Source organism: Carcharodon carcharias, chromosome 18 (assembly GCF_017639515.1).
Source record: "Carcharodon carcharias isolate sCarCar2 chromosome 18, sCarCar2.pri, whole genome shotgun sequence".
In the NCBI taxonomy this organism is placed as follows: domain Eukaryota; kingdom Metazoa; phylum Chordata; class Chondrichthyes; order Lamniformes; family Lamnidae; genus Carcharodon; species Carcharodon carcharias.
The window spans coordinates 79,355,870-79,379,869 of record NC_054484.1 but is presented as its reverse complement, the minus strand read 5'-3'; the positions used below and the strand labels follow the sequence as shown (position 1 = coordinate 79,379,869).

General features: G+C 44.6%; 1 protein-coding gene across 3 annotated transcripts in view; it reads right to left on the bottom strand.

Annotated features, from left to right (window-relative positions):
• The window catches only part of si:rp71-68n21.9 (kelch-like protein 13), an 87,833-nt gene that overhangs the window by 37,059 nt on the left and 26,774 nt on the right, over positions 1-24,000 (bottom strand). Inside the window, exon 1 of one of the 3 annotated variants that reach the window (XM_041210588.1) lies at positions 3,693-3,845. The exons of the other annotated variants lie outside the window; for them this stretch is intronic. Coding sequence (XP_041066522.1) covers positions 3,693-3,793 — 101 coding nt within the window. The 5' untranslated portion in view covers positions 3,794-3,845. Of the gene's footprint in view, positions 1-3,692; positions 3,846-24,000 lie in introns of those variants that run through there. 3 annotated transcript variants of the gene reach the window in all.

Sequence of the window (24,000 nt, the reverse complement as noted above, 5' to 3'; positions counted from 1 at the left end):
TGAATGTTTACAGGCTGCATAACTGCGAGGCGTATCAGAAGTAAACCAAATCTTATTTTCACCTCACATCCTTAGATGTGCAATTGCAGCAGGATTAAATGGACAGTGATCAGGAGTTGAAATCCTGGCTGATTTCTTCCTCTTTTGAACTTATGGTATTGTGGCTAATTGGTGCACCTCCCTTACCACCTGTAGCTGTGATCAGCAAACTCTGTAAAGTCTACGATAATCAATCTCGGTCTGTGAAGCTCAGCTCCACTTGGAGTAGTGCATTTATTTGCTGAGCCATTTGATAAAGTCAAGCACCAGCACTCTGGGTGGGGTCTTCAATGTCCATCACCAAGAGTGGCTTGGTATCACCGCTAATAACCGAGCTGGCTGAGTCCTGAATGGGTCTGCAGCAGGTGGTGAGGGAATCAACAAGAGGGAAAAACATACTTGACCTCATCCTCACGAACCTGCCTGCTGCAGCCCCATTCATCCATGACAGTATTGATAAAAGTGACCACCACACAATCATTGTGGAGACGAAGTCCCACCTTCACACTGAGGATACCTTCCATAATGTTGTGTGGCACTACTACCCTGCTAAATGGGATGGATTTCAAACAGAAATAGCAACTCAAGATTGGGCGTCCATGAGGCGCTGTGGACCAACAGCAGCAGCAGAATTGTACTTGAACACGATCTGTAACCTCATGGCCCAGCATATCCCCCACTCCACCATTGCCATCAAGCCAGGGGTTCAATCCTGGTTTGATGAAGAGTGCAGGAGGGCATACCAGGAGCAGCACCAGGCATTCATAAAAATTAGGTGTCAACCTGATGAAGCTACAACACAGGACTACTTGATAGAAAGAGCTAAGCGATCCCACAACCAATGGATCAAATCCAAGCTTTGCTGTTCTGCCACATCCAATCGCGAATGGTGGACAATTTAACAACTCACTGGAGGAGGAGGCTCCACAGATATCCCCATCTTCAGTAATGGAGGAGCCCAGCACATCAATGCAAAAGATAAAGCTGAAGCATTTGGCTACAATCTTCATCCAGAAGTGCCGAGTGGATGATCCATCTCAGCCTCCTACAGAGGTCGCCAGCATCACAGATCTATTCGATTAACTCCATGTGATATCAAAAAATGGCTGGAGGCACTGGATACTGAAAATCTATGGGCCCTGCAATATTTTAGAAATAATACTGAAGATCCATGCTCCAGAACTTGCCACATCCCAGCCAAGCTGTTCCAGCACAGCTACAACACTGGCATCTACCCAGCTATGTGGAAAATTGCCCAGGTATGTTCTGTACACAAAAAGCAGGACTAATCCAACCAGGCCAATTACTGCCCAATCAGTCTACTCTCAATCATCAGTAAAATAATGGAAGGGGTCATCAACATTGCTATCAAGTGGCACTTGCTTAACAATAACCTGCCCATTGATGCCCAGTTAGACCCCGCCAGGGCCACTCAGCTCCTGAACTCATTACAGCCTTGGTTCAAACATGGACAAAAGAGCTGAACTCCCGAGGTGAGGTGAGAGTGACTGCCCTTGACATCAAGGCAGCATTTGACTGTGTGGGGCACCAAGAACCCTAGCAAAAACTGGAGTCAATGGGAATCATGCGGAAAACTGTCCACTGGTTGGAGTCATACCTAGCACAAAGGAAGATGGTTGTGGTTGTTGGAGGTCAGTCATCTCAGCTCCAGGACATCTCTGCAGGAGTTCCTCAGGGTAGTGTCCTTAGCCCAACCATCTTCAGCTGCTTCATCAATGACCTTCCTTCCATCGTAAGGTCAGAAGTGGGGATGTTCGCTGATGATTGCACAATGTTCAGCACCAATCGCAACTCCTCAGATACAGAAGCAGCCCATGTCCAAATGCAGCAAGACTTGGGTGATATCCAGGCTTGAGCTGACAAGTGGCAAGTAACTTTCATGCCACACAAGTGCCAGGCAATGACCATCTCCAACAAAAGAGAATCCAACCTTGATGTTCAATGGCACTGCCATCAATGAATCCCCCACTATCAACATTATGGGAGTTACCATTGACCAGAAATTGAACTCTTGTAGCCATATAAATATTGTGGCTACAAGAACAGGTCAGACGCTAGGAATCATGCGACGAGTAACTCGGCTTCTGATACCCTAAAGCCTGTCCATCATCTACAAGGCACGTCATGAGTGTGATGAAATACTCTCCACTTGCCTGGATGAGTGCAGCTCCCACAACACTCAAGAGGCTTGATAACATCCAGGACAAGCACCCCGCTTGATTGGCACCACATTCACAAACATTCACTCACTCCACCACAGGCGCACAGCAGCAGCAGTGTGTACCAGCTACAAGATGCACTGTAGGAATTCACCAAGGCTCCTTCAACAGCTCCTTTCAAACCCATGACCACTACCATCTAGAAGGGCAAGAGCAGCAGATAGATGGAACACCACCACGTGGTACTTCCTCCCAAGTCAATCTCCATCCTGACTTGGAAATATATCACTGTTCCCTCACTGTCACTGGATAAAAATCCTGGAACTCCCTTCCTAACAGCACTGTGGGCATACCTACACCACATGGACTGCAGCAGTTCAAGAAGGCAGTTCACCACCATCCTCTCAAGGGCAACTAGGGATGTGTAATAAATGCCAGCCCAGCCAGTGAAGCCCACATCCCATGAATTAATTTAAAAAAACAGCTCTTATCTGGCACATTGAGGGAAACATAGAAGCCAAAGGAGAGAGAGAAAAATATCCAGTGATTCCAGAAATTTTGACAAAGTTCTTTGTCTCCAATTATGTAGCACCATCTGGGATACCATTGATATCGCCGTTCCTTGGGTCAAAATCCTGGAGCACTTCCTAGCAGCACTGTGGGTGTTCCTGCAATACATGGACTGCAGCGGTTCAAGAAAGCAGCTCACCACCTTATCTTGGGCAGTTAGGGATAGCAATAAATGCCCCATGAACAAATAAAAAAAAAATTGTACACAAAGTGTAGGAGAGCAGGATAACAAAGCTAAAAGGGAGTATAATTTGATACTGCCACTCTATATATATATATATATAAAAAGCCAAACATACCTTTTGCAACTATTAATGGATATCCTGTGAGTGGGTATGTGTGTTAAAAAGAGATTTAGCTAAATAAAAACCACTGGATAAACACAAATGGTTTACTCATTATTGTAATGCTGCCATTAAAAGACCTCCACAATATTTTCCCCAAAATATAAATCCTGTAGTTCTGCACATAAAAGAGTCAGCGCTCGATTTAAGGAGCCTGCTTCAAAATGATACAATTCACTCACAGTTTAAAATAATTACATCTTAAGAACTGTATTTATAAATACCGACCACAGTGGCTCAGACCAACACAGGACAATTACAGTCTCATCACGTCAAAGTAGCAGGGTGATAGCTTCTGATCAACGTTAATCAGAATCATGTCAGCTTTTTAGAATGACAACTCTCATTTGTACCACAATTTCATTAGAAGTCAGTAAGAGTCTTGCTATCAAAATAATTCCATACTATTTTTGCTTGCTCAAATACTCCTCATTACGTTCTTACTTACACCTTTTCTGAGATAGTTTATGCAGCTTTCTGATCAGTAACTTATTCTGTAACTATTCTGATAATCTTATCACAAAAGCATGCTGATGAAGACAAATAAAATTCCACTTACATGTATGCTGGAGAGGCTGTAGTTGTCCTGGATGCCTTGAGAACAGAAACCAAGAATCTTCTGTCACTGGGGCTATTACAGAGTTTCCATTTCAATGGCATGGTGAGTTAGGTAAGACAGCAAACAATGCCATGCATTTTTATTTACAGCAGAATCTTTCCTCTCACTCCCTCAGATTAGTCCTTCTCCCCTCTAGGTAACTTAATTCTGGAGGCATATTCTAAAAATAGCAGGACATGATCTAGTTAACGCCATCAGCTTCTAAACCTGGCAGATTGGGGAACATAAGCTTGCTATAGTCAGAAGCTTTTCTCACTGGCTCCCTCTCTCTTCCCTATTCTGGGCTATTGACTAACTGTTTACTGTGGATTCTATCTAAGTGGACATATGATAGCTGTTTCAATAAAACCACAGGCAGCAGCATTTCCTAACTTTCCCCAGCTTTCACACTTTTTCAGGACAGAGATGGGGGCCTTGAAGAAGGTTAGCATTAGTAAGCAGCATACATATGAAATCCAGAGAATATTTGACAAAACCTATAGGAATTTGTCTTTTAAACAATCATGGGAAAGAAAACCTGGAACCATTTCCAGCAACATCCACTGTGTTCATTCTCACTAAATGGACAGTTTCAACAGACTGGGTACTTTGTACAAAATATCTCTCACAGGTGAAAAGATTCAAACAAGAAAATTTAAAAAAAAATATGACTTGCTATGTGGTAATAAACCAATATCCTTAAGTGAAAAAAAAAGCACAATTGAAATGTCAATACGGTATTTCCGAGATGATAGATATTAAAACACTTACCCGCTTGGCCAGGTTTTTCTTTAAATGCCCCATATGTTGCAAAAGGAGAACTCAGTTAAACAAAAAGGTTCAGAGTTTCTGCTAAACTTTGGGGCCAACCTTTGACTTTCAGTCTGCTAAAAAAATACTTGTGCTTGTGAGTGTATGCCTGCTACCTTGTACAGCACACCACCAAAAATATATATTCTGATTGCAAATTTCCACATCCTCCAGCAGCCTGTAACCTCAGCTGTCATTGCTGGTTATGAAAATATTAAGAGGTTCTAGAATCATCTGTCTAGCATTTTATTATGAACATGGTGATAATTGACAACTTGGACACTAGTCCCATTGTTTTCACTGGAGATTTCAGCATTTGTGAAAAAATCAACTTGGATGGCACGGGGCTGTGATTAGATTAACAAATCTGCATTACACAGAATATATTACAAGTAATGTAATTAGGGGCAAAGAAAATGGATTTAATTAGTTGCAAAGGCAGAAGTGATCCAGAATATGTTTTAAGTGTCAATTTGATTCAATTAGAAGCGCTCTCAGTTTTGAGTCAGAAGGATATGTGTTTAAGTTTCACTCCAGGACTTTAGTGTATTATCAAGGAGATGCTGCATTATGGAAGGTCTATGCTGAATGAGGCCTATCGTCCTGTTCTGAGGGTTCCGACTGATATCAATCTGAACTATTTGAAGAAGAGCAGAGCGTTCTCCCAATCTCTTGGCCAGTATTTTTCCTCAGCCAAAACCATCAAAAATTAAACAAAGCTGGTCATGCAGAGAGAAACAGAATAAACTGTAACGCAGTCATTCAGGTCAATGATCCTTCATCAGATGTTCTGATAGAGGATCATCGACATGAAACATTAACTCTGTTTCTCTCCACAGATGCTGCCTGGCCTGCTGAGTATTTTCAGCGTTTACTGTTTTTAGTTCAGATTTCCAGCACCTTCGGTATTTCGCTTTTGAAAAAATAAACAAGTCTATCATTAAATGATTGTTGAATTTTGATGTGTTTGACTGCTACATTTGTCTCAACAACAATAGTGACTGCATTTCAAAATGATTTATTGTGTGTGAAATAATTTGGGATTTTTCTTATAGACATGATGAAGCACAGTTAAAATTTAAGTTCTTTCTTAAAATTGCAACACCTTTCCCTCCCCTTCCTCACACACAAATATTCAACCAATGGAGCAGCCAGAATTGGTTTACATTTACGATACTGATCTGAAACAAATTTCTTTAGAGCAGTTGATGAATAGAGATTTTTTTTAAGTGCAAATGTGGAAAGTCTGAAGTAAAAATGATGGAGAGGCACAACAATCTGAAAGACAACAAAAGGTTATATTGTAGGTCTGGCTTTTTATGAGAACTGCACCTTTATATATCACCTGTCATTGCATTCCAAGTGGAATTCATTGTGTGAAGCACGTTCAGACTTTACAACCTGACATGATGGCATAAAAAAACAAACATTATGAAAGCCTATAGTCAAGACATTAACCTTTCCTTTTCTATATCCTGTAGCACATTTCTAGCATTTTTTTGTACTTATTTCAATTTATATTGTATTTATGGTTTGAATTGAAAGAATCAGAAAGCTCAGCACAGCAGCTGTTAATGTTGCTTTCATTTAAACAGCCGATGGGTTTCAGTCCCAGAGCTGAGTGCTACTCAGACATGACTTCCTTGGAGAAGCCTTTGTCCAAGATGATTTCATCCTCCTGATTGGGACACAGCTTCGCAGCCTGTGGCACTGTTGAGAAGCTGAGAGGGAGAGGGGAAGAATCGACATGATAATAAGTCAGCAGAGATTCAATTCTGGACCAAGATGTCCTGTAAAATTTCTGCTTTTGCTCATTGGATTAAACAGGTGCTGACCAGTCAATATATTTCTAATACATTAAGGCTGTGTGTTGATTAAGTAGCCACCTACTGTGGTGGTATTCGTTACAGATTCACCATGAACATGGTTGCCAATGAAAGGAGGTTCTGCAAGGATAATTAGCTCCTTTAAATCACCATTTGGATTTAAAATAACCATCAAAAATACACATCCCAGAATCTAATTGTCACCTGTGGTGAGGCTTATGGTTTAGATCTGGAAACAACCTGATTGTGAGTTTAAAAAATTATCAATCCAATTTTCAGAGGAGTCTATCTGTTAAATTTCAACAATTGTCACCACTCATTTCACAAAATTAAATGCTGTAATTGCAGTTTTCCTGATCTTATAACAAAATAATGAAGGAGGAAGCAGAAATCTTGCTTTCAGTCATCAGATTCCTGTTCAGATCAAGATCAGATCAGAAATGGAAATGTAAAGGGTAATGTAGTCATTCATAAAATCTAGTAAACATTTACATTTGTTTGCAAAAAGATGATATAACGGCACAAACTGCATTTAAGCACCTCCCCGGCCTCTTTTCCGACTGAATAAAATCGATAGTGCTCCTTAAAGCCAAGTGCTGCTGCTCTTTGATATAATAAAGATGATTTTGGACAGCTTCAAATGTGCACATTTGATATCAAATCTTCTATCTGTGGATCGCTTCAAAAATACAATGTCTTATGGAAGGGAAAGATTTCTTCTGTTTTCTATTTGCAATGAAAATATGAACATTTCTATAAATGTCTAGTTTACAAATTTCCCACAAGTAGTGAACAGGGGGATCTTGATCATAAAACTTTTAATGCAAAAACTATGGCAATTCCTTGGAATAAACACTAATTAGGATTATGGACTGTTCCAAGCTTTTATCAACATTGACTCACCCCCTACCCTCTCTGCTGTACCAATTATGCCTTTAATTGTTGTCAGTTCTGAATCTGCACTAATTGAGCCCCTGCTGCCATTAGTGATGCACTATGAGGCCAGTGTACTTCTGCCATTTATTATTTGGTCACTAAGTATAGCTGTCAGAACAAGTTTGATCATATTTCTTTTTCTCAGGGTCAGTGTCACAGTTTTCTTAGAGATTCCCAATGGCCATAGCTGATTTATAATCTTGGACTGTCATGTTAGAAAATGCATTGTTGCATGCCACAGCTTTATAGAGAAATCAAACACAAGCGTTTCTACTTACTAACACATCACTTTCAGTCATGCTCCAAGCAAAAGCAACATTAAGTGTAAAATTGCTGAATTTATATAAACTGGATTTAATTTTTTGTGGCATAGACCAAAAAATACACATCCCATAGAAAGCTTAAACTCTGTGTAGATCACTTATTGCTCTTCTAGCTTAGTTACTCGACCAGAGATTTGGAAGTACCGTTTCTAGTCAGCCTCTAAACAGTCCCATCAATTTATTGTGATTGGGCCTCATTTAATTTGGAGTGGCGAGCTAGTGCTAATCTTGCCACTGGGGAAGGCAGGCAATCCAGCAGGCCTGCTACTCCCTAAAGCCAGTCTGCACTTCATGTGGAAGTGGTTTTTGTTGCTGGTGTGTGGAAAGCACGTTTCTGGAGTAACAGACATAACATTACTCGTCAGGGCACAGCAATTTTCAGACATTGTGCTGCTTTGAGGAAGAGGGTGTGCTTTGGACATGGGGGCGTGGTGTGGAATTACATCAGTGGTCACCCTAGTTGTTTTAGTGAAGCCTGAGGGAGCACTGTTGCTCTTCCCAGTCACAGAAAAATGATGAAAATTTACCATCCAAGCCAGATTGCCAGCGGAAGTTGCACAGAGAATGCTTGACACATTTTTCACCCAGTTGTATCATAAAATGGCAATTAGGGTCCTAATTTATTAGACATTAATTTGCATGTTAAAAAGGCCTATTGCCTAATTCAGGCAGGCACACTGATTACCCAGAGACAGAATCTTAAGACTGAGAATATAGCATTGACCACACTGTTGGTGAGAATAGTGTTGTTATTTTACACCTTGTTTTTACTAGGTGAAAAACATCAAAATCTTCACAATGTGAGGAAAACATTTATAACAAAAAATAACCTGCAGAGAAAACAAGTTGGTGGGCAAGAATTATGTGATTTTTCAGAGTTCAGAATTTCGTACATTGGGTACAAAGTTAGCCAGTTCCCAGAATGAACATGGCATAAGAATTTATAATTGGGAATAAGCTGACACAAACAAGTGACAAAAAGCTGACAACGGGAGGTTAAATGATGCAGATTAAAAGTGCACGAAGCTGCAAAATTTTTAATAAGCTAGCTAGAAATAGATATAAGTAATGTATCACCCAGGTCTGCTCTTTAAAATTGAACCAAATGACTATTTTATGTTCAACCAGCCTTAGCCTATTTAGTCTTCAGGTCATATACAGATGGTGTCCACTTATGTACTAGAGATGATGGAAAGTGGTTTAGCCTTGCTCACCTGAGATCCAAAGACAAAGGTGCACCAAGTCCTAATCAGAGAGCTACTCTATGCTGACGATGCCGCACTAGCTTTCCAGACTGAGGAACACCTTCAGCAGCAAATGGACAGACTCTCTCATGTCTGTACAGAGTTTGGTTTGGCCTTCAGCATCAGGAAGACAAATATCATGGTCCAGGATGTTGCCACATTGCCATCTATCAGCATTGACAATGTGACACTGGAGGTTGTTGATAGCTTCACATATCTAGACTTCATAATCACCTGCAATGTGTCACTTGATGCTGAAATCAAAACAGGCATCACAAAAGCTGCAGTTGTTATGTCCAAGCTGAGTAAGGGAATGTGGAACAACAGCAATCTGACTGAGAAAACCAGACTGCAAGTCTACCAAGCCTGATCTCAGTGCACTCCTCTACAGAGGTGTGACCTGGACAATGTATTCTAGGCAGGAGAAAAGGCTGAAGAATTTCCACCTTCACTGTCTCAGGAGTATCCTTGGCATCTCTTGGAAGGACAAGGTCACCAACTCAAAAGTCCTGGAGCATGCTAATTCCAACAGTATACACTCATTGCTAAACCAACGATTTCTGTGCTGGCTTGGTCACATTCATCAGATGGATGATCACAGTATATCCAAAAATTTTCTGTACAGTGAACTGACCGCTGGATCGCAACCTCCTGGGCGGCCGCACTTCCACTACAAGGGATCCGAGGACCTGACAAGCAACTAAGCTTCTGCTTAACCAATTGGATTGGAGGAACAAGGGAATAAAAAATCACTCCCGAGTTTTAGAAGAAATTGTATTGAATGACTTCAATGTCAAGTCAGGTATAGAAAGAGAAACAAAGGACAGAATTTTCCCAAATTTGCACTAAGTGTGGCAGCAGGCGGGTAAAATGACGTTTTACCTGCCAGCCTCAATGGTGGGTTTTCACGCAATATAGTCCCAAACCTGTCTCATTATTTAGGCATTCCCAGGAACACATCCTTTCCATGGCTGGTGGGGTCATTTTCACCCTCCCCCAATCATGCCGGGTGCCATGTTTAAAATCCAGCTGCAAGTACAGCGCTCATTGCTACCAACTTACCACTGCAGCCTGGAATATGTGGCCCTGGAACTGAAGAAGACTGAAGCTTCCCCCCACCAGTTCAATGACAGGTCTCTCGAGTGACTTTTGGATGCCATGAAGGCCCGTTGGGATGTCCTGCACCCCTGTTCTGGCCACAGGATGGGCAGCAATGTGAACAATTCAGCTTGGGAGGCGGTGACAGTGGTGGTCAGTGCCAATGTCCTTCAGAAGAGAACACCCATCCAGTGTCACAAGAGGTTAAATGATCTCCTCCATTCTGCCAGGATAAGTCACTCTTTTCATCACTCCCAACTCATACACTCACAAACCCATCACCCACCCCCAGGGCCCAGCTCAAGGGACATTCACCATTCACTCTTTCACACACACCGTCATTATCCTCATCCCATCCACGGAATCACTCACCACCCACACAGGCCAGGCACATTTATCAACTCGTCTGGCAGGTGTCCTGCTTACACTTTCTCCATCTCTATTCATGCAGGACAAGCTGGCACACAACAAGAGGGAGATGTCGCAAACCTCACGGACTTTGAAAACAGCCTTCCAGCTGGCTGGCAAGGATCTGGACCAGTCCTGTGCTGATAGTGAGGTTGGCACTGCCCTACCAAGGAAGGGTCCAGCACTGCAACATCCATCAGACAACCATGCTGTGAGTGATGTGTCCTATTTCACAGGCGCTAATTATCTCCCCTTGCTTTCATAGGCACATCTGCCAAACAGCTGACAGCGTCCATGACCCAGCAGCAAGCCCCAAAGAAACCTCTGAAGAGGAATCTGAAGGCACCCTCCTTGAAGTCCCATCACAGCGCTCACCCACACCCTCCACCAGTGCAGAGACACACACCTCAGTGGGACCTAGCTTTAGAGTAGCCTCAGGATCACAATCTAATCAGCACATTGCACTGCCTGATCCACAGCAGGCGGCAGCAAGGACTTCCCAGGTCCCTGGCACTCAGAGGACTGATGGAGGCCAGAACATTGTTCAGCCCAAGCCAGATGATTATCCTCTGGACTCAGTCATGTCACACTTGCTGGAGCTGCAAAGACAAGCTAAGGAACAGATTGCAAGGCACAATGGAGGACTCTGTCCGCCTTCAGGCTGAAGTGATAGCACCGGCATGCCAACGCATTGAGGTTGACAGTGGTAGGACTTCGCTCCTGCACTGATGCGCGGGCTCAACTCCATCGCTGATACTATAGTTGGCCTCCAACGGTGTGTACTCGAGAGGGGTGCTGGGCAGCTCGATCACACTCCAGCTTCCCCTTCTGCTCACAGAGTCAGCCTGGGGCCCCTCAGGCAACCATAGGGAAGAGGATCAACAGGTGCACACCCTGGGACCATCCATCTAGGTGACCCCAAGAGTGTCCAGTCCATTCGACTCCCCTCTTCCTGTGACCTCAGCAGTTCCAGCTTCACAGGCTGAGGAGGATGTCACTGCCACACAGCGGGACCCCGAAAACAGGCTGGGGTCCTCCAGGTCTCGGCCTCTGAGAGGACGTTGTCCAGGTCATCACAGACAGTGCATCGCAGTCAGCAGGCTGCCTCCACCTCTGCTGTGGATGTCTGGGGAGATATAGCGGCAGGGTTAGGAAAGTTAGGACAAATTAGTTGCACAGCCTGGGCATAGGTGTTAACCACTTGTACATACTGTTCACTATTGTCAATAAATTTCCAAAATTCTCTCCCTGCTTATGGCTCCTTGTTCTGATGAGCAGTGTTCATGTCACTAAGATGTGAAACCTTTCTGCACAAGATAAGGCAGGTGTCTCAGTCCAGAGCCTCTTCCCTGTGCTTTGTGCAGCCTTCAGACCAAAGTGATGGTCCAGCCTCACACTCCCTGGAAACATTACTGATGCCTGCACCTCGGCTGTGCTGGTCATTGCTGCCAGAATGTAATGGGCAGGCGCCACTGAATTTTCTCATAATCTCTGTGCACTCTTAGAACATTTTAAAGAGGGGCTGGCCCCCATCCCTTCAACATCTGTAACCACTGATGCTGTTCTCTAGCTCCTGAAGAGCTCAGGTGCTGAAGGCAGTCAAAGCATCAGATGCCTCTAAAGTTTCATGGCTGCGTCTCTATGATATGATCCTGAGCATGGAGCACAAGCGAGCTGCTCTCAGCCAGACAGGAGTCAGACATGCTCAGAGGCTGTGTGAAGATTTATGGAGTATCCACATTGCATGTCATCATCCTCCTCCTGCAAACGAGTGACTATAAGGGCCTCCACCACACCTCCACGACAGGAGCATTCTCACAGAGGGTATTTGCACTGCCATAAGCCAGACTGGAGTCAAACGTTCAGAAATGCAATGTGAGAAAATATAGGGTCACCTCACTGCATGTCATCATCATCCTTCGCAAATCTAGCAGCTATGAGGGCCTCCTGAGTGCGCCTGCCTTGTATAGCCAACGTGAGGGCCTCATCCCCATCATCTTCAACTCCGAGCACCTCCTCAGCCTCATCCCCAATGGTGTCCTCCCCTTCGAAGGAGACGTGCAGCTCCTCTATCTCTTCCTTAGCCAGCTCGTCTACCCATTGGAGCGCCAGGTTGTAAAGGGTGCATGACACCCTCCATGGACTATATTGCTGGCCTCCACCAGACCAGTCCAGGCGCCAGAACCTCATTTTCAGCATCCCAATGTTTTGCTCCACCAATTTGCGAGCTTTTGCATGAGCCTCATTATAGTGTCGCTCTGCTGCAGTCTGAGGCTGTCACACGCATGTCACCAGCCAAGGCCCCCCTTGTCCTCGAGGAGCCAACCCTGCAGCTTCTGATGACCCTGGAAGACTCCAGGGATCTGTGACTGACTGAGGATGTAGGCGTCGTGCATATTCCTGCAGGATGCGTTTCTCGTGGCCACACATCAGCTGCACATTCAGCAAATGGAAGCCCTTGTGGTCAGCATAGTCCACCGTGTGTAGCGATGGAGATCTGAGCACCATGTGAGAGTAATCAACTGCACCCTGAACCTGTGGCAAACCCATGATCTGGGCAAATCCAATCGCCCTTGCATCCTGGCTTTCCCGGCCCTGGGCAAAATGCACAAAGTTGTGTGCCCTCGCAAAGATGGCATCTGTGACCCCATGGCTGCATTTGTGGGTGGAGGCTTAAAAGATCCCACAGGGGTCACCTGTGGAGCACTGAAAGGAGCCACTGGTACAGAAATTGAGCCCCGCGGTCACTTTCATAGCCACTGGCAGTGGAAGCCCTCCATGTCCCCTTGGCGCCAAGTCCTGCAGTAAGTGGCAGATGCGACTGACCAATTCCCTAAGCATTTGTGGTCTTCGGCAACATTGGCTCTCGGTCATCTGCAGGAATGAAAGGCATCATCTACAGACCCTGGGTGTCACAAGGTGCCAGTCTGCGATGGCTCACTGTGGCTCTTGGGTGACATGTGCGGGAGCCCCAGCTGCTCCTTCTTCCTGAAGTTGCTGCTCCTGCCTCTGCACAGCCAGGAGCCTCAGTCGCTCTCGCCTCCATTTTCTTTGTGCTCTGTAGGCCATCAGGCATACAGCAAGCTCACCAGTCTCCATGATCCTGATGTACTTCTCCTGCAGGATAAGAGAGAGGGACATGTGGTTAGCATGGATGTACTAAAAATCTGAAACAAAAACAGAATTAACTGGAAAAACTCAGCAGGTCTGGCAGCATTGGCGAAGAAGAAAAGAGTTGACGTTTCGAGTCCTCATGACCCTTCAACAGAACCTGTTGGTTCTGTTGAAGGGTCATGAGGACTCGAAACGTCAACTCTTTTCTTCTCTGCAGATGCTGCCAGACCTGCTGAGATTTTCCAGATAATTCTGTTTTTGTTTTGGATTTCCAGCATCCGCAGTTTTTTGTTTTTAGTACTAAAAATCTGTCCTGGTTAAGTGTGATGGCCCTTTAACGCTTCCCAGAGAGTGCTGGCTGCCACTTGGATGGCCATGGATTAGTGGGCTGCATGGCTGCCCTATTAGTTTGGACTGTGGGGGAGACTGGTCCAAACTGGGATGCTGACATTGCAAGGGGCTGTAAGCACCTCCAGCAGTGACTGCTCCATGTCCAACTTTAGTGAGGCAATTGTACAACGTATGCAGTCCAACTGCTCAGCAGTCCACCAAAGTGCTCATGAATGTGCACTCTATGCTGGGGTGACTGCGGGGTGGAGGTGGGGTTGGCAGGGGGGGGGTGGTGGTTGTGGGTGGAGGGGTGTAGGGCATGGGGGAGCTCTGGAGAACTTGGTGGTACTTTGATGCCTCTGCATTGTTGAGTGAGCGGATAAGCTAGGAGCCCAACCCCAGTCCTATCAATGTGACTGCGCCTGAACTGTCTCAATTGCAGAGGAATGGTCACTTTGTACAAGTTTGCCGAATGCGTGGCCACTTCCCTTGCTCACTCTACCCCCCCAACCCCAAATGCTTGTGCGCTATATTCAACAGCAGAGCTGTCCTTGCCCCCCGCGCCCATGCCACCAGTTGCCTCAGAGGTAGGGCTGCTCTTAACCACCCACCCCTTCACAAGTCACCTCAATGACAAGGCTGCACTTGCTCCCCCTCACAAGCCACCTCAATGGCGAGGTTGCACTTGCCCCCTGCTTCCCCTCACCTTCAAAAGTCGACTCTGGGGCAGGGCAGCACTTAAACCCAACCCCCCGGCACCCCTGAAACCTGCAAAGCAACAGGTGACACTGGCGAGCTCTGCAGAATGTTGCTGTGCACTCACTTCCAGTTCACCTAAAGTGCAAGCCGCCAAGTGCACATCGCCCCTGTGCTGTTGTGAAACATGTCAGCCTGCTTTCCTGCCAAGGTGGATGGAGGATCCGGTGGGGGTGGGGGGTGTGCAATAACCTGGCGGGATGGCATGATAATGATATGCTGATGTATTACAATGAGGTTCCTGATGATTGATTGTGGAAAATGCCACTATATTCAACAGGAGAGCTGTCCTTGCCCCCCGCGCCCACACCACGGTCGCCTTAGAGTTAGGGCTGAGCGGACAATCGTGACCTGCCTTCTCGTCGACGTGAAACCGGTCATGCCATATTGTCCGCTCACACCAGCAATCACACCCACCGCCAGCAGACATGGAAAATTCCACCCAAAGAGTGGGAAAGAAAGGTTGGGTTAAGAGAGATAAAAAAAAAGACAAAAATAAAAAGCCAAACAAAAGTTGTCTTTTTAAAATCCCCAACAACAATTACAACCTGAAGGAGTGAAACTCCACATTTGTGATAGTAAATTTTCAATGCTAGAAAGATTGCCTGGCCGTAATTAACACTTATCAAGCTGCTAAAATATACTTATTTAACTTCTTGTAGTAAATTTAGTTTGTATGTACAAAGTAAATGCAGCAATTTCACACTGCTCGAAGTATTTGAATGAAGGATCAGAGAGTGGAAAACTGCTTTTATGGAGCTAACAGAGGATAGTTGCAGTTCTGACAGCAATTTTTGGATTTCCATGTTTAATTGTGCATCTGCCCTTGCCTGAAGGTGTCATGGCATGTGCACTTAAATAATGGTGAATGCTAATAGCCTCACCATGATTTTGACAGATCATTATCATAGTTAATTAGTAAAGTACTTCAGTGCCTGTAATGTAGGAATCGTATTTTAATATAACTTTAATTCAATGTTCCCTTCCTTAATATCCTATCCACCACTTCCCTATTTGCTTGTCTATTTCTGTTATTACATGATTGCCACATGATTCTATTTTTTAACCCTGATTGCTTAACCTGTTTATGAATATTATGAATTTTTTGATGTTAAGTTACACTGCAATTCGGCCCTTAGGGCTGTGAACATATTTCTTGAATAGTAACCAATCACCATTAATCAAGGTAGGGTGGTTGTTAAGTTATTGGCTCATAATCCAGAAAACATGAGTTCAAATCAAATAGCTTCATAGATCACCAAAAAGCATACAACAAACATTTTGTGCACTGAAGTTTTTGAAAAACAGAATGTGGGATTAGTAGGTCCCTAGTTTTATCTATGTTGCTGAATTTTTTTGTAAAACCTGCAGAGAGATTTCAGCTCTCCCCAATCTTCAGCAAGAAGTGCATGGACATTTAAAATGGAGCGGCTCCATTTCCCATTCTACTCCACTGATTTTTAAAAATGTATACATTAATGGGATACGGGCATCATTGGCAAGGCCAGCATTTATTTCAAATCCCTGAATATCCTTGAGAAGGCAAGGCTGAACCACCTTCTTGAATTGTTGCAGTCCATGTGGTGATAGTATCCCCACAGTGCTACAGCTAAATAGGGAGTTCCATGATTTTGACCCGGCAACGATGAAAAATCAGTGATATATTTCCAAGTCAGAATCATGTCCCATTTGGTGGGAAACTTGGTGGTGGCAGTGTTTCCCTGTGCCTATCACCTTTGGCCTTCTAAATTGCAGAGGTTCGGGTTTGAGAGCTGTTGTTGAAGAGGTCCTGACAATTTGCTGCAGTGTACCTTGGGGAATGGTACACATCGGAGTCCAGTGAGGGAGGGACCCAGAACAAAAGAACAGTAAAAACTGGGAAATAAGGACACTGGTCCGAACTGGTCTTGTGCACCTTAAAATGAACACCAGTAAAATCTGGGAAATAAGAGTACTGGTGTGAACTGTTTTTTCCTATCATAGAATGAATGTGTTGGTGGATGGGTGGCCAATCCGTGGGTTGCTGTGACCAGGGTGAGCTTTTTGAGTGTTTTTGCAGCAGCACTCATCCAGGAAAGTGGAAAGAAAGGCTTTGGGGGGTCTTGACGTGAGTCATTCACCCCAAAATACCCAGCCTCTGACTTGCTTTTGTAGCCATAGTATTTATGTGGCTTGTCCAGTTAAGTTTGCTGCTGGGTGTTGATGGTGGTGGAATTCAGCGATGGTAAGGCCATTGAATGTCAAAGGAGGCTGTTAGGCTTTCTCTTATTGGAGATGGCCGTTACTGGCACTTACGTGGTGTGTATGTTACTTCGCATTTATCAGTCCAAACCTGGATGTTGTCCAGGTCTTGCTGTGATTTCAGTTTTGCTGGTTTTCTGTGACTCTGGTGGAAATCTTATTAATAATGCAAGTCATGGTCCCATCTTTTGCATGGGACAGTGATATCACTTTAACCAGCTCCTGGGTGAAGTCTTGACTTAAGTTCAAACTGTCAGCCAGCACATTTTGCATTTCCAGGTGTATGGTCAGCTGTTTGCTTCAGTAGTCTAGGTCCATGAAGTCAGCACCTGGGCCACTGATTGCAGGGCTTGGATTCAATCTCACCATCTGATGAGCTGGCTACTCTGCTGTCCTGTTCCCAACCCTTGCTCCTGCACACTTCTGTTCAATATTTCTTCATGCGAAGACCTCTTCATCTTATCCTGTAAACTACACAAAATTCAGGGAAATAAAAAACAACTTTGGCTATTTTGTCCTGAGATCCCCTAAGTATCCTTAAACCATCAGGTCACTTTGATTTTGCAATCTTTACTCATCATTACTACTACTACTTGAAGAACAGCCTCTACTAACGGCTCTGTGCTAACTTCTGGTAGTATCCTGATATCCACTGTGTCTGTAAAAATTGAGGCAAATTATTATTCCTAGTTCTCTACATCAAGCCTACTTTTCTTATTTTGTTGCAACTTCAAACATATTGGGCAGAATGTTTTCTTTGGCGAGCTGGGTGTGGGGCCCACTCGCCGACTTAAAAATGACGCGGGATGATGTCGGGAGGAATCCCCGATGTCATCCCACCCCATTTAAATATCCAGGAAGGCGGGTGGACAGCGCGATTAGCTGTCCACCCACTGACCTGTCAATGGCCAACTGAGGCCTTGACGGGGTAATTAATGTAATTAAAAGCCCTGCCCGTCCAACCTTAAGGCTGGCGGGCAGGCCAGGAGCCCCAGTGGGCTTCTAAAAAAACATGAAACTTCATCCACTGGCGGGATGAGATTTTGTGTCTGTTTTTAAAAAGTTCAATAAAGTTTTAGTGATATTTATTAACATGTCCCATCTCGTGTGACATTGCCATATGTGGGGGACATGTTAATAAGTTTTTATTATTCTATTTTTGAAGTTTGAAACACTGTCAGTGATCTCCCTGAGACAGCACTTAGTCTCAGGGAGATGTGTGCTCTTTTGCGTACATGCACGTCAGAGCACATGCTGGCAGTTGGGGAATCCCCTCCACCCTGCACAGGAAGCACATAGCACTTCGTGTCGGGCAGCCCGCTGGCTGGGCCTTAATTGGCCCGCCCACTTAAAATGGCAGTGGGGCCCGTTTCGGCGGCTGTGATCGGCTGCCTGCCCGCCATATAGGATGGGGCCCGGCTGCCTGCCCGCCGTATAGGATGGGGCCCGCCCACACATCAAGGGCAAAATTCTGCCCAATATCTTTAATATAAAAGAATTACCCTGCATGTAATAACTGCTCAGACCTTGAGCTACCAACCCAATTCAATTAATTTATAGTATTCTCTAAATTCATAGGCTGTTAGGCTGTAAACCTATTGTATCTCACTTTTTTGGTGACAAGTCACTTTTTTATTTTATAAAATGACTGGTTTTGCTGCATATTTCACTGCAATTATTTCAGCAGGTTTCTAATTGGTTGTTGCCTTTTCTGAGAAATTCATTTGCTATAGCTTGACCTGGGGCTGACCATATTGAGTCATACAGCGTGTGCCAGATACTGGAGTGCTGTTTCAATTATGATTATAATAAAGCTGCCAAATATATGCATAAAATATGCAGAAAAGTAAAATCCAAACAGTAAAGTAATAATAAACATTTATTTGTCACCAAGCTGAGTAATATATTTGTTTAATAATGTCAGCTACACTGAGACACTGATAAATGAGCTTCTGTAAAGGTTACCCACTATCTTGGCATTGCTATAAGGCACCTCAAGCTTCTAATTAACTTCAATTAACTTTTGATAAGAATGTCTTGACAATAAAATCAAATTAAATGAATTTTCCAGAATTAATTAGGGCCATCAAATTCTATATTTACTAAAGATTGATTTGTGGGTTTTTCCTTTGAAATGTGGAAGCTATTAATAAATAAAGCAAGACTGTATAAAGAAATAAAATGCTACATGTAGTAGTTTAACTTATTTGCTGAAGTTATAATAAGGGGCATATGTGGGATAGTACTTGCCAAGGAGGAAGTTGATAGAGATCTCAGGGTATTGGTTGCTTCATCACACACTGAGAGTAATTTTGACTCTGGCTGTGAGTGTAAAACAAGTGATATCGATTCAGTAGCCCATTCTGTATCTCTTCCAATTTTAATTTCTATTTGCCTCAAATACTGTGAGGTGGCAATAAACAGAGCGGCTGAGAGAATGGATCATATTCATGAATTTAGGACAGATGTCAGGAAATAGCACTTTACACAGAGAGTGACCAACTGTAGGAATAGGTTGTTGGTAAGTGGGATAAGATCAGGAGACTGAACCTGTTTAAGAAACCTTCACCTCAGAAAAACTGTAAAAGTACAGAGAACAATCTGGTTATAATAAAAGTTTATTTGCATTCAGTTCAATGTTTAAGCTAGGAGATGCTCCCGCATCAAAACAATAATGAATTGGCAGACGATTTTACTGTTTGCCTGATTTTCTTTCCCTTTGACCTCAATGAAAGAAAAAATTCAATGGAGTGCGAAATGTGTGGACAAATCACTACAGCTCAGCTAGCACTACTGGCCGAGTCAATTTAACCCCTACTTAGTTCAGAGTTGACAGAAGTGTCGATAATGGAAAATCAGGTAATACCGTGGATGTTGTTGGCAGATAGGATGTGGAGTTTGTAGTTCAGTTATAATCATGATGTCAAGGTTTTGCATGATCTGAATATGAAATCGTAGCAGGAAAGCAGCATATATGATGGGATTCAAAAATGATGGCCGAGAACTTTGATTGCACCCTGACCCCAGCGCAGTCTTTAATAAACCAGCGATATGATCATGGGAATTGGTCTGCCAGCCGCAATAGTTTAGCTATTGGTGCCATTCGTGGCCTCAGAGAGACTGGTGATGTGGCAGTGGGCAGCAGTGGCTGGCAGCTTCTGGTTCACTGGCAGCAGCAATCATGAAGGAAAATTGTCAGACTCACCAAAGCTAGGAAGGCCCACTAAAATCTATGAAATCAGTTGTGCAACTTAAGGGTTAAATTGTTTATGCTAGTGATGTCCTCCCACACAGTGTTATCCGTAATCATTATCATATGCATTTCTGAGATAAGATCTTCAAGAACCGTGTTGTTCAAACCACCAGCCTTATTCAGTTTCCTGTGTTAACCTGCTGCAGCCAGAAGTAGGTTATACATTTCTTGGTAATGTTTGTGCTTTTCATTTTCCTCATTAGAATGTTCTCACGTTGCATGTCTCAAAAAATCGGGCGTAGTGAGGGCCAATTCCTACCTCAAAGTGTTTACCATTCAAGAGGCTTTAGTTCAGCAGCAGTCAGATTGATACTCAAAATAACACAGCAGATATAATCAGTTTCAGAGAATAGCAATATCAACATGATTCAATCCTGGATCTTTACAAATCAAGGAAACTATTTAAAGTCAGATTCAATCAGGAAATCAGATTGGTCCCATTCTTAATTCAATACAATGGGTATTCTATAGTCAAGTAATCAGGTAATTTAAGGAGTGGAAGTAGAAAACAGATAGGAACAAGGGTAGGCCATTTACCCTCCATGACCCTAATTTGTGTTCAGTCAGATCATGATTGAACTCTAACTAAGCTGAATTTACCTGACTTTGTTCCATATATATTTGATATTCTTACCTAACAAAAATCCACCGATCTCGGCCTTGAAATAATCAGTTGACTCAGTTCAATTCTTTTGTAATGCAATTCTGTCAAGTTTATTCACCACAATAAAATAATAGAAGCATTATTGTGAAAAGGTCGTGTGGTTTGCAGATTGCAAATAGAAATTGGACATTGTGCTCATTTTACAGGATATAAAAGAGGTGCAACAAGGCCCAGTTTTAGTGATCAACATCCTGCAACCCAAAGTGCCTGAAAAATGTCTGATGCAGGGCATTTTGCAAGTGTCCTTGCCTGTCACTTAAAACATCATTAGGTTTATTAGATAAGTAAGTAAGGCCAGTTTTAAGTCCTCTTGCAGAAATTGAGCAGGGATGCGTGCTAAGCCTGTCCTAATGGGATTCCGGTTGCAATTTCCAACTAAAAGTAAGTTTATTTAACGTACATTTTTACAAAAACCTTCCTCTGGAGACTTAACTAGCAGAAGTGCTCCCTGGATTCCATCGCCCAACTCCAACACCTCTCCTGGGAAGCAAAAAATTCAAGCTTGTGTTATTTGGGGTATTCTATAGGCCTTCATTAGTGAGAGAAAGTCAGAGATTGAGGAACAAATTTGCAAGGAGCGGGACGAATTTCTGAAACTTTTTCAGGAGAACTTCCTCGTTCAGTATGTCCTCAGCCCAACTATAAAGGAGGCATTGGAGGCATTTCTGGATCGGTGCTGGGAAATGAGATGGGCCAAGTAGACCAAGTGTCTGTGGGGGAACATCTGGGTAAGAGTGATCATTGTATCATAAGATTTAGATCAGCAATGGGATAAAGCAAGGAACAATCTAGCACAGAACTTCTAAATTGCAAGACGGCTAATTTCAAAGTGATGAGAAGGGATCTAGCCAGGGACTGAAAAATGGATCTTTAAGGAACAGATGCTTCAGGTCAGGCTAGGTACATTCCAACAAGGGTGAAATGTAACGGAGTCAAAATCAGGGCTCCTTGGATGATGGGGCAGTTGGAGGATGGAATTTCCTGTGCCAACTGACAGCGGGCGTGATAGGTGGTGTGCACAGACAATATGGCGCCATCTGTTTCATGACGACAGGAAGTCAGGTCATGATTGTCAGCTCAGCCGGCCAATGGCGGGCCACCTCTCCTGCCAGCAGTTATCCGGGAGCTCATTGTAATACATCAGCATATCATTAAAAGGCCATCCCACCAGGCTCTTGGGCCCCCACCAGATTGTCCATCCACGACGATGGGAAAGCACGTTGACGTGTTTCACAACAGCACACAGTGACGTGCACTTGGCGGCCATCACTGTGGGGTAACTGGAGGTGAGTGGACGGCATCATTCTGTAGAGCTCGCCAGGGTCGCCTGTTGCTTGGCAGGCTTCAGGGGCATCGGGGGGGCTGGCGTGAAATGCCGCCCTGCCACAGAGGTGACTGTTGTCGGAGTTGGGGGGAGGGGGATGGGGGCAACTGCTGCCCTGGCGTTGGATCCCGTGCACAAGATATCGAGGTGGGGGCAGGGTAGGCGAGGGAAATGGCCACGCAGTAGGGACACCTGTATAAACTGACCATTCCTCTGCAACTGAGACAGTTCAGGCACAACCACAATGATATAATTGGGATTGAGCTCCCAGACTGCCTGCCCACGCAAGCAATGCAGAGGCATCAGAGTGCCACCAAGCGCTCCAGACCTTACCCCCCCACCACGCACCCCAGCACAGGCTGCGAGTCCGCAACCAATTTATTGGACCATGGAGCACTTGGACTGCACACATTGTGCACTCAGGTCTCCATCGCTACACACAGTGGACTACATCAACCATAAGGGATTCCACTCACCGAATGTGCAGCTGGTGTGCGGCCACCAGAAACGCATCCTGCAGGTGTGCACACAGTTTCCAGGGGGTGTATACAGGTGTCCCTACTGCGTGGCCATTTCCCTCGCCTACATTCTCAGTTTCTTGCAGATCGTTGGGGTCTTCTAAGGTCCACAGAGGCTGCAGGACTGGCTCCTCAGGGACAAGCACTACCCACAGAAGCCATGGCTGCTGACACTTGTGCAGCGGCCTCAGACTGCAGCAGAGTGATGGTGTAATGAGGCTCATGCTACAGCTCACAACTTGGTGGAGCAGACCATCAGAATGCTGAAGATGAGGTTCTGGTGCCTAGACCGGTCAGGTGGATCCCTGCAATATAGTCCACAGAAGGTCATCATCTGCACCCTTTACAACCTGGAGCTGCAACAGGGTGAGCAGATGGCTGAGGAAGAGATGGAGGAGCTGCATGTCTCCACCGATGGAGAGGGCACCGACGGGGATGAGGCTGAGGAAGTCCTTGGAGGTGACAATGACGGGGATGAGGCCCTTGCACTGCCTAGACGAGGCAGGCACATTCGGGAGGCTATCATAGCTGCTAGATTTGTGGAGGATGACGACATGCAGTGAGGTGACCCCATAATTCCTCACATCACATTTGTGAATGTTTGATTCTAGTCTAGTTTATGGCAGTGTGAGTAGCCTCTGTGAGAATGCTCCTGTCATGGAGATGTAGTGGAGGCCCTAAGAGTTGCTCAATTGTAGGTGGATGATGATGACATGCTGTGAGGACACTCCATAAATCTTCACATAGCCTCTGAGAACGTCTGACTCCTGTCTGGCCGAGGGCAGCTCGCTTGCGCTCCATGATCAGGAGCATATCATGGAGATGCAGCCAAGAAACTTTAGAACCATCTGGGGCTTTGTTCACCTTCAGCACCTGAGCTCTTCAGGAGCTGGTGCACAGCATCAGTGGTCACAGATGTTGAAGAGATGAGGAGCAGTACCTCCTTAAAAGGTGTTGAGAGCACATCGAGTGAATGAGAGAACTCTCTGGACCTGCCCACAATATTCTGGCAGCAATGACGAGCACAGCTGAGGTGCAGGCATCAGTAATGTTTCCAGGTCTGAAGGCTGCACAAAGCACAGGGAAGAGGCCCTACATTTATGTTGTGCAGAAGGGTTGCACATCTGAGTGACAAGAACACCGCTCATCAGAACAAGGAGCCATAGGCAGGGAGACATTCTTGGGAGTTTATTAACAATAATGAACAGTATGTACAAGTGATTAACACCCAAGCCCAGGCTGTGCAACTAATTCTCCTTAACTTTCCTAACCCTGCCACTCCATCTTGTTGCTTCCCACAATGGAGGTGGAGGCAGCCTGCTGACTGCAAAGCCGTGTCTGTGAAGACTTTGGCAGGTGTCCTCTAGAGGGCCTAGACTTGGAGGGCCCCGGCCTGCTTTCGGGGTCCTGCTGTGTGACAGTGG